Source organism: Gobius niger (assembly GCF_951799975.1).
Source record: "Gobius niger genome assembly, chromosome: 3".
NCBI lineage: Eukaryota > Metazoa > Chordata > Actinopteri > Gobiiformes > Gobiidae > Gobius > Gobius niger.
The window spans coordinates 36644141-36655796 of NC_136854.1; the positions used below are offsets into that span (position 1 = coordinate 36644141).

At 40.9% G+C, this 11656-nt stretch overlaps 1 protein-coding gene across 1 annotated transcript in view; it reads left to right on the plus strand.

Annotated features, from left to right (window-relative positions):
* The window catches only part of LOC306960499 (uncharacterized protein), a 29149-nt gene extending 18847 nt beyond the window's left edge, over positions 1–10302 (plus strand). Inside the window, exons 21-32 of the mRNA XM_079552929.1 lie at positions 1528–1570; positions 1653–1697; positions 1775–1872; positions 1948–2045; positions 4336–4517; positions 5918–6026; positions 6981–7056; positions 8766–8835; positions 8914–9046; positions 9123–9217; positions 9285–9339; positions 9505–10302. Of these exons, the coding sequence (XP_079409055.1) occupies positions 1528–1570; positions 1653–1697; positions 1775–1872; positions 1948–2045; positions 4336–4517; positions 5918–6026; positions 6981–7056; positions 8766–8835; positions 8914–9046; positions 9123–9217; positions 9285–9339; positions 9505–9716 (1216 nt within the window). The 3' untranslated portion in view covers positions 9717–10302. The remainder of the gene's footprint in view (positions 1–1527; positions 1571–1652; positions 1698–1774; positions 1873–1947; positions 2046–4335; positions 4518–5917; positions 6027–6980; positions 7057–8765; positions 8836–8913; positions 9047–9122; positions 9218–9284; positions 9340–9504) is intronic.
* The last annotated feature ends 1354 nt before the right edge of the window (positions 10303–11656 follow it).

The window sequence follows — 11656 nt, forward strand, 5'->3', positions numbered from 1 at the left end:
TTCTTCTTCTTCACCACCTTCTTCTTCTTCTTCACCACCTTCTTCTTCTTCACCACCTTCTTCTTCTTCACCACCTTCTTCTTCTTCACCACCTTCTTCTTCACCACCACCTTCTTCTTCTTCTTCTTCTTCTTCTTCTTCTTCTTCTTCTTCTTCTTCTTCTTCTTCTTCTTCTTCTTCTTCTTCTTCTTCTTCTTCTTCTTCTTCTTCTTCTTCTTCTTCTTTACCAATGCAGACACTGGAGAGACTTATGGCAATGGAGATTCTGATGAGTTCCTGAGATCAGCAAAGGGAGGGACTTATTTGATATTACTTGCGTTACGTCAAATTGCACGACCAGTCGGCCAATTATTTGCCACCTGTTGAATTTGTAAAACATTAAGGTCTTGTGTTTCAAAACGCTGACTGTAGACTAGACATTTACGCGATGACGGCGGAACTGTGTGGAATTTTCAGCTTCAAACCTGGCGCAGTAAGTGGAGGCTGGACAGACACCCATGGTGATGTTTTACACAGCAGTGGTCCCTCCCCAAGCTTTTCCTCCTACAGACCATACCAGACTGGAATACTTTCCGCTGTTATGGGTGGCTGTACTGCACGTGCTGGTGTTTTGATCACATTTCTGAGGTGTGGAGTTTGCCACGCTCTTTAATACTAGCGCTAGAGCGGTACACATTCATATATTCTGGGCATGGACAGTCTTTCACTCACAGTGGGATCAATTGTGTGTCCTGCGAGAATTTAATGAGATACGTGTGACTGTGTGTGCACAATGTTAATGTAAGAGGAGCGTGAAGAGGAAGCAGCAAGAGCTTGTTGTAGTCAGTGCCACATGCTTTTGCTAACATCAAATTATTATCATATTATTATTATCATATTATCTCTCCACACTCTCTGTGTGATCTTATGTTTAAAATCTTCCGACTGCAGTTTCAGACCTCTCCAAATACATCGGATTCTTGCTGTAGTTGAGCAGTTCATATTTTGATTGTCTCCCAAATGTTACTCTGATGTTTACCGGTGCATCATGGAATTTATCCACCATATGAGTGCGTGTTTGACCTTGTCGTGACCCAGTGGCTTTATGGGTGTTCAGCACTTTCCATCACAGTGACCTCTTGGACGCTCCAGGATCAATTGTTTTTAGGGTTTCTGGTAGTTTTGCACCGCTGATGGAACCATCTCCATAGTAACGCAAACATTCCACCTAGAAAACCTACCAGAAAACAATGCGGCTAGATATAGTTTTCCTCAAAAACACACAGATCTAACTCTGGGCCTAAATAAGCTTGTAGCACATCTGTGATGGCTTCAAGGACAGACGTTTTTTTTTTAATCAATGCTCATTGTGTTAAATTAAACGCTATTTAGTCAAAGTCAGTCACAATGCTCATGGATGAACAAGGCTAGTACTGTGTTTGAGCAAACGCTAACCCAACATTTTAACCCCAAACAAAATTATAAAAAATAGAAGCTTTGTTTGTTTTTCTGTATTTTAAGTGACACTTCTCTGAATTTTCTTTGCAGAATTTCCCAGCTTTATGTCACTATCTTCTTGCCGGCTTTACCAGTGAGTGCGAGACCTGTGATAGTCCAGTCTATTATATTTCATTATTCTTTGGGTAAATCTCCTTTTTCCAATTGATTCACAGGCCGCTTTCATGTACCAACTCCAGGCGAGGTATTTACAAAACCAGGTAAGGTCTTTCGAATAGATCACACTGATAAAAGATGTTTATTTTAATGTGTTTTTCTTTTTGTATTTGTTTTACAGGGGATTATTTGGCCTCAAGTTATAACCGGGGCGATCGGCAACATCCTAAACGCCGTCATCAACTACGTTTTCCTTTTCCCTCTGGACTTGGGCGTCGCGTGAGTGCCTGTTTATTATTTTTCTGTATTTCTTTTCACTTAAATACTTCATCGGCATTTTCTTTTCGTTGACAGAGGGTCCGCAGGAGCAAACGCCATTTCCCAGTATTTGCTGGCAGTCATTATGTTCGTTTACATCAACGTGAGAGGTCTCCACAAGGCCACGTGGTCCGGTCGGTGAACACACTTTTGTCAATTTTAAACCGAATACCTTAATGATCCTCCATAATGACATTCGGTTATGCATGAATGTTTCTTAATTTTTCACAGACGGTGGACTTACTCAGTTACTAGGAGTGACACAGCACAAAAGTCACAATACACTATTTTTATCGCCTCTCTTGCTTTAGTTTTATGCCAACATTACCTCCAGCCACAAGGGGTCAGTAAATAGCCGAGTTTTTAGAAATACTGAGAGTTCCCATTATGTATAAAATAAGCTAATCGGTTCATACCACTGCACTTGTGATTCTTTATTGGTTCATATTTTAGTTTGGTCTGTACATTGCACTGAAATTTACCACAATAACATAAATCATGTTCCTCAGCTTCAACAACAAGGGTAACCAATTAAATGAAATTGAAAATATTTTTTGCTCCTAAATAGCAGAACGCATAGGCTCTATTATACACAATGTGCACATGTGACAGTGATGCGTTTCTCCTGTTTGCTCAGTTCAACACACTGAGCCCTTTTTTGTCCTGGTTTAGTCCTGGTTTCATCTTGGTTTAGTCCACGTTCAGACTTAGTTTAGTACTGGTTTAGTCCAGGTTCAGATCGGTTCGCTGGCATGAATGTTTAATTAGAGTGTCCTCAGTTTAAAAACTATAGCGAGCCGTGTTTCAGTCATTCCACAGCTGTCTCTAAAAGTATAAAAAGTGTTTGGAAGCTCAGAGGGAGGACTTTCTCTGCTCATCTGGGCTGGAGTTTGAGAGGGAGAGAAAGAGCACCTGTAACTGCTCTTCTAAGGGGATTCACAAAGGGTCCAAAGTTCGGATCCAGGGTTCAGGTCCGGATGGGTTGGTGCGTGGGACAATTGTATTGAAGATATTGATAAAAATGTTACCCAGCTTTCATTAGTTTGATATTTTTTGTGATGTTTATAGTTTCACTTCCTTATTGGACACTGACAGGAAGTGACATAGTTAGAGGCAAACAATTTTAACCTCTTCCCCCCCGGCTTAACCGAGCGCATTTTCTCCAGTTCGGTATCACCCAAATCTAAAGCTTCTGGACTGGAGAGCAACACCCTTAGTGTTATGCCTCATTTGCCTTCTTTTCATTGCTTTCATCATTGCTTTCTTTTTGGCGCTTTTTAAAAAAAATTTTTTTTTTTTTGACACTCTGTTCAAGAAGCATATTAGATTTGGTTAAAGGTGAACTGGTGTAGATGCGCTCGGTTCAGGTTGGGGTTAAGAGGTTAGACTGTTGCCGTGCCGACCATGTTTTGTCAATGGGAAATGAGTGGTCAATCCAGGCCAAAGGAGAGTCACATGATCAGTGGAGCTCCAGACTCCACAGGAAATTATGTTAGCTCCACTTTTATTTATTTATTTATTTAAATAAATCTCAATAAACGCTTTTATTAAACTCAACTATCCACTATTAGGATTAACTTGTGTTGCATTGTTGTCATATTTTCAAAGTATTAAAACTTGTCATAAGGCACTATAAAGGCCTTGTGCCATTTATTTATTTATTTTTTCAATGAAAGAGGAAGCAAGTGAAATTTAGATTACTAGTCACGATCTAAAACTGCTCTCATAATGCTTTTATAACATCCCAATTCTTCACAAGCGTATTTCCCAACTTTTAGGGAGCAAGCAGTGGCCGCTGGCTGCTCTGCTTCGTGACCGCGACACTAGGGGCCGCCATTGGTCCGCCATTGCTACAGTACCTCCATATAGCTGCTACCAGCCTCCTATTAGACAGCATTGCACAACTTTAAAGCCTGGTTTCTCACACTGGGTTAGAATCCAGGCTGGTTTTCGTGAGAACATTTTTAGAAATCTCGTATATTAATGAGAGCCGGACTTTGATTGACAGGTCGTTGAGCTAATGGCGTGGGCGTGGCTACGACCGAACTACGTACCCTGCAAGGGCCGAGTCTACAGTGATCCCCTTATGTGCCCTTTATTGGAACATGCTCCGTCAGAGCTGGGAAGGAGTCTGTAAATCCGCCATGATTTCCCCCTCAAACGCAGTTATTATGGCAAACGGGAAGGCGTAAAGAGGAGCCGTCTATTATTTTTTACGGTCTATGGGAGCAAGTGGCGTTTTACTGTCAGATTAATGCTATACCAGCCTGCTACTGCAGCATTCAATAAAAAATGCATCATAATAAAAAATCAGATGCAGGAAAGTGAATCTTTGTTTGAGAAATCCCACACAATCAGATATGTCATCATGTTATTGTTTTTCCTAATGTCCAAGTCGTTCTAACACGCTCATATTTGCCACAGGCTGGTCCGTCGAGTGCCTGCAGGAGTGGGGGCCGTTCGTGAAGTTGGCCATCCCCAGTATGCTCATGCTGTGTCTGGAATGGTGGATGTTCGAGATCGGGGGCCTTCTGGCCGGCATCATCAGTGAGGTCGAGCTGGGATCACAGAGCGTGGTCTATCAGCTCACTGTCGTGGCTTACATGGTAAATGCAAAACAGTCAACGACTTCAAATGGAGCTGCACAATATATTGAAAACATTTTGTGATAGAAAATAACCGCGTTGAAATTTCAAATGTTTTTTTTTTATAAATTTAGCCTCATTTCTCCCTCGTATGGCAACAGCTGTGGCCCTATGCACCATATCAGCTGACCTTCATAATCAACCCCAACTCCTTGACAAGAAAAAAACACTCTCTCACTCTCAGTCACAACTATAAATGAATTTATACCAAAACAGCAGTTGCTTGTTTTATTTGCGCAGGTCTAAACGTATCAGTTTGCACCTGGAGTCCACGTGTCTCTCTCATTTCTGTTTACTCACTGATTCCCATCCAAATTTTTTCCACGTCCCACCAGAACCACCCAACTTGACCTGGTTGACTCGATAGAAAGCCCTTGCACATGCACGTGCTTTGTGCATGTGGCAGAAGTACCTAATTTCTATCCCTTTAGTTGTTCAAACTGATCTATTTTTATTATATATTATAGCATTGAGACTTCCATTGTTATGGGCATGTCCAACGTGCCGCAGTTTATGAATGAAGCACACATAAACAGTATATAATCTGAAAGACTTCATGAAGCCTTTCCCCTGTGTTTCTATACAATATTCACTTCAGGAATTGATATTTGCCATTTGCAGTAGGCTATAAAAACACATTGGAAACAAAGGTGCAAGTAGCTAGGCTAGTGCTAGGCTAGCGCATATCTATGGTAACTAGTAGCCTGCATTAAAAACATCTTCAAAATCATCAGGTCGTCCTCCAAACGTTGCCATATCTGATTTGTAGAAAGCTCCTTTGTGAATTCTACGTGTAGTAATGCCGGCCGCAGGTAAACAAACTACTGTAGATCCGGTAACCTTGCAGATCACTCCACCGCTGCGTAGCTTACAACCAGGAAGCTGATGCTGCTCAAATATGAGTTATTTTAAATGCAAAATGGTTATATTTCAAAAAGCATTCAGTCAACACAGACATTTATATGGGTAGTCTGGTGTTATAAGTGATTTGCCTCAGGTGCACTGAGCTTGGGTCAGACTGTTTTTAACGCAGGCTACTAGTTACCACAGACATGCACTAGCCTAGCACTAGCCTAGCGCCATTAAACTCTTCAAATATAAGGACTGCATGAATTAAAAATATATATATCTCCAGAAATCAACAACACTCTGGATAACTAGGAAATGAGGCCCTATGTCAAAAATCCTGAAATATCCCCTTAAGACTGCATAAGTGAATCATGCCTTTTAGCTTCTGACTGTAAAATGACTCTAAAACTATTGGACAATACTATTGTTTTTGAGATTAAGTATTTTACATATTTCAAGTTCACATAATTTCCCCCCATTATATTCAAATCTGTGTTTTTCCCTGTCCACAGATCCCACTGGGACTTTCTGCCGCCGCCAGTGTCCGTGTGGGGAATGCTCTCGGTGCAGGAGATGTTGATCAAGCAAAACTCTCTGCAAAGGTTCCTATGGTTTGTGGATGTAAGAGACATTTGAATTAGTTTATTTTGGCGCTAGCTCCCAGTCATGTATTAGCATTTCATCATTGTAAAGATTATCAAAGTTGTCACCTGGACTTAGTTATTTTGAGTTGAGGGCATTACGTAAGCAATGAGCGAAAACTGTGAAATTATTGCAACAAAAGTTCAAGTGGTGTTTTAAATTCAAACTGTAATTAAATTAAGAACTTAATTCTAAAAATGAGTGGCGGTACTCGATGAAATGTTTTAATCTAGTTAATTGTGGCCATAGTAATTAAAAAATTAAAATTAAAAGTCACGCAGCTTCTATTGATGGAAGTGAGCGGGGGAAGTCTTTAGGAGTTACTGCGCGGACGTTTTGCTCCTCGTATCATTACGCCTCTTTTTATAGTACCCCTTTTTATTTGCTTATAAAATCGACATGTTACATTTCTGTGTAAATATACTTCGCATGAAAACACTTCACGTAACTTTATTTAAATAGGGAACACGTGGAAGAGCTTGGTAGCTTCTATCGTGAGCTTTTTTGGAGCTATATGACATGTGGGAGAGGCTGCGTATGTGCTCTGTTTGCGTGACAGAGCGCACGGACAAAGACCAGACGGGGATATATTAACTCGTCTAAGGTTAGGTAAGAACATATCTTAGTATATAAAAACGGTGGCCTATTCCTTTAACTGTGCGGATAAACAATTTAAAGCAACATCTTACAGGAAAAAGGAAACTGAAAAAGTGTCACTAAAGTAAAGTGTGATTAATTTCTATTAATTTTTTTTTAGCGCGGTAAACCTTATGTGACTGAATAATCGTAATTAATCGAAAGATCTATAAAAAAGAAAAAAAAAAAAAAAAAGCTTTTCAGGTGAAAAATGACACCCAGTCCTGGTGGCAACTTTGAAAACCTTTACCACGAGCATTTATACTGTACATAAACAACTTTCTGTTTTGTTGTTAGTGTTGATGGCCTGTGTTGTCGCAGCCATCATGATGTCTTTGAAGGATTACCTGGCATATATCTTCACCACAGAACAGTAAGTCAATGTACTTTAGAATATGTAATACATGCGACGCAATGCACTTATAAATCTGTTAGTCCAGCAGTTCTCAAACTTTTCACACTAATTACTCCCTCATAAAGGCCTTGATCACAATGTAATCAGGCCTAAACCCGGTCTAAAAGGATTCCTGACACAGACCACTTTGGACGAAATTACCATAATTTCCGGACTATAAGCTGCTACTTTTTTCCCACACTTTGAACCTTACGGCTTATACAAGGATTCGGTCATGAGTCATTTCTGATGAAAGAACTCCGACACGAGAAAGACGCAATAACAGCTCCAAATCCAAACATAAAGTTGTGCACGTGGAGAAGCTGGAGAGCTCACGTAGTTCCTTTCGGACGTACCCCACTCATCTGCACGATAACTCAGACAGGTTCAAACCCCAGCGCTGTCTTCCTCTACCTCTGTCATAATGTGGCTTCGGGTGCAAAATAAATGTGTTTAATTCTCCCATTGCTGAAATGTTACTAAGCAAGGCACAGGTTAAATGAATCAAAACCCATCCTGGAGCGATAAATCACCGACCCAGCTCAGAACAACGGGAAACTGGGACCGTGTGCAGACATCGCGAGGAGGGCGGCTCTAAACACAGCCACACTCCCGAGGAGGAGTCACGGGGTGAAAAGAATAAAATAATCGAATTTATAAACTTTTAAGTTCTTAACACACTTTGATACAAGTAAATGTACCTGTAGGCACCGTTCACTTGAAATATTTGACCGCACACAAAGAGAGAAGTCCTGTATTTCTAGTGCGATAAAAACACTGTATAGACAGTGTTGGGGAATAACTAAATACATGTATTTAGAATATTAATTTTGAGTAACTATTCTGGTACATTTACACTTTCATTTGAGAGTATTTACTTCTAATAAAGTTACTTTCCAAATATCAAGGGAATCCCAGTACTCAGGCATTACATTTTAGCTCCATATTGCACAACATGATTAAAGGGACTATACGGAGTTTAAAAGTTTCATTTTCAGCCATGTCCTAATGTGTAGAATGAGGTCAGACCTGTTCAGCACAACTGCCTCTAAAATCCTGCACTGTCACTCAAAAAGTTGTTACTTTGGTCCGAAGCGCCGTCATGCACGAGCTTAATATAGAACCTGCTGTTACACATAAGACCTGAGGTGGCAGTAGTGAGTATAAAATGGCCAACTTGCATCTAGCCCCTTTAATGTTGATCTGTTTTTCCTCTTAAAATAAAATAAAGATTTAAAACGCCTTATGCCACAGTTCAAACAAACACTGCACATTTGTCACATGATGCTGTATCTGCTGCTCACGTACGGAATATGTTACAAAATACATTATAAGGCAAGTATTCAGTATTCAGTAACCACATACAATTTCAACACTGTGTATAGAAGACATAATATCGTTGACCACAGTACTTTTGTCAACTTCTTTGATCACGGTGAAGCAGGAGATGAACAGATTATTGATAATAGTAGAAAAAAGGCGACCAGTTAATGAATTGAACAGAATGTGCATCTCTGAACAGGAAGTGGTGGTATCCCCTTCACGGCTCTTCAAGAACTTAGCCCCAACATTACAGACATCTTCAAGTCCTTATGAGTACTTAATTTGAACGTTTCAGGGACATTTCGTCTTGTTTTATGTTGATAATGTATTTGGAACACATTAATTCAACGATGTCTTGTTTTTAGGGATATCATACAGAGAGTGTCTGATGTGGTGATTGTGTTCAGTTTCGCACATCTCGGTGATGCAACTGCGGTAAGAGTGTCATTAAATAAAAGTCCAAACTGTGTGCAACTCTATGAGCCTGTGTAATAAAAGTGGATTTGGTCCCAGGGCGTGTCTGGAGGAGTCGTCAGAGGAGCAGGGAAACAGATGTACGGTGCCCTGAGTAACTTAGTGGGTTTTTACTTCATTGGCAGCCCTATTGGTATTTCGTTGATGTTTGCTGCCAAGATGGGCATCGTCGGTAAGACTCCGCTGTTGACAAAGAGTTGTGTTTTTTGTGAAAAAATGAATGACCTGTTTTTTTGCTTTGTTATTAGGACTTTGGGCTGGTCTTCTTGTATGTGTGGCTGTGCAAAGCATTTTCTACATTATCTTCTTGTTTAAACTTGACTGGGCCAAAGCAGCTAAAGAAGTGAGTATTTTAGATTTTCAGACAATGTTTTCAATGTGCAATGAACATGTTTTTTTCTCGTGCACAGGCTCAGGTAAGAGCTGGAGTCCAGATCAAAGATGAAGTCCCGATGAAAAGCATAGGTACAGTGAATGTCAACTTTTACTCTTTATAACTACAGTTAGTCACAGGACACAAGCCAATACGATGGTACAAACTTAACTGATAAGTGTCAGGAGGGGCATCTGGTCTAAAATGTGTGTCAGCTCAAAATGCAAAGAGTAAATATATTTGATATTATCTTTCAGACTCTAATAAAGTGGAGGGTGCTGCTGAAACAGCCAATGACACTCCGAACGACAGCCTGCAGGCTCTGGACCAGGTGACCAGCACCACTGTGGAGCTTCCTTTGTCCCGAACGCAGCTCGTTTTACGGCGCGGAGCGGTTTTGCTCATTATGGTGGTCATTCTGTGTGCTGGCATCGTCGGCAGTATTTTCTTAACTAGACTGCTGAAATGACCGCCTCAGTCTTACTCTGTACACACTGAACTGATTTTTCACAAAACTATGTTTCCAAATGGAGATTGTCCAATCATACCTCCGAGAGACTGTGACTGCAGTATAAAGGAAAGTCCCTAATTCTCCACATCTCCTGAAAATCGTGTTCTCTTCCTTCTCAAAACCAAAAACACAGCAGGAGCGGTGCCTGCTTAGCTTAGGCCTAGATAAGACTGCTTTACCCTCTGTCTTGTCTTTTGCCTAGAGTTTCATGAGCTGTCATTGCTGGATATTTCAGAGGTGGGTGGATTTGTTTTGCCGGCACTGAATGCACATGAGACATCACAGCTGGAGAATCAGAGAATACCTCATTGAATCAGAGCCAAGTATACTAGACTAGACAAACATATAAAGAGAACTAGCCATGCAGGGCAAGAGCGTGACGAAACCACAAGGCTCTGCTAGTTGCATTTGAGGGTTTTTTCCGATTTCACATCATTTGTCCTATGTCCATCATGTTGTAACCCATTTTGCCTATGCCATATATTGGTATATAAACGCACTCCGAGGGATGTTCATAGTTAACCAGTTCACTGTTGCTTATTACGTAGCCCTTTGCCCAGTGAACTGCAAGTGTCATGTGTCAAAGGGCAGTTTGTATGTGAACCACAACCAGGCACTGCTTACACGAGCTGCCTGGCTGATAGTACTAGAGTACTAGAGATAAATATCTCTGTGCGGAGATTAAGATTTACTGATTATTAACCGTTAAAGGGCTCCGACTATCGGTTAAAGAACAATTAGAAAGCGCACATCCCATGACATCAACTTCATTGGTGTCATGAAGCTTGACAGAGCAACAGTAACTAAGGGGGCGGGGCTTAAGGTCAGTTCAATCAGGTTCAGTGTATGTTGAGCTTTTTCCTTGATGACCATGGGAAGTTTTGTCCTGGTATCAACTCTTCAGGGATCAACACCCAACACAAAATAACCATTTCGAAAGCCTATGGCGATTGCAAACAGGAAAAGAAGCATTTTGACAATGAAAACTAAAGAACTTTGTGGAATGTTTTGCAAAGCGATGTCATTGTGTATGGTATGTGTGCCATATGTTCAAAAAGACTGTCAGACATGCCTTCACGGCCTTGTTTTAGAGATAAACTACTCTTCACAAGAGTCAATATTCAAGAGCTGAGGTATTTTATTTTTGATAAAGTGCAGTTTTACTTTTGGTCACAGTGAGTGCATTTAAATTGCTTCACTGAAAGGATTTCTTGTGCATACTAGTGTTGTTATTTCGTTGAAAGGCTGAAGAACATTATGTTCATAATGCACTGCACGTAGGGTTTCCTTTCTTGGGCCACACTGGCTTAGAAGCTTTAAACAGATCTCAAAGGTTTTGGATGCATAAAGGGATCACTGTTTTTGATAGAAGCATAGATATTGTTCATGGAACAAGTGACTCCTGGAAACAAGACACAAACTGACAATGAATGTATGTATAAATGTGCCTTTCATAAATGAACTTTGTGTAAACAAAATAAATGATGTAACACTGCAGATTACGTCCTCTTTGTAGTTTTGCTGCAATTTAATTTTAAGCAAGTTGTGGTTAAGCCCAGTGTGATTTTTACATCCAATGAATTATCTACAACAGTACTCTCCATTCATCCATCCATCCATTTTCTTCTGCTTTATCCGGGGCCGGGTCGCGGGGACAGCAGTCTCAGCAGAGATACTCAAACTTCCCGGTCCACACACACCTCCAGCTGTTCTGGGGGGACCCCGAGGCGACACCAGCCCAGCTCAGAGACATAGTCCCACCACCGTGTCCTGGTCCTTCCACGAGGCCTTGTCCCACTAGGACATGCCTGGAACACCTCCCGCGGGAGGCAACCAGGAGGCATCCGGAAAAGATACCCGAACCACCTCAGCTGGCTCCTTTTGACGTGAAGGAGCAG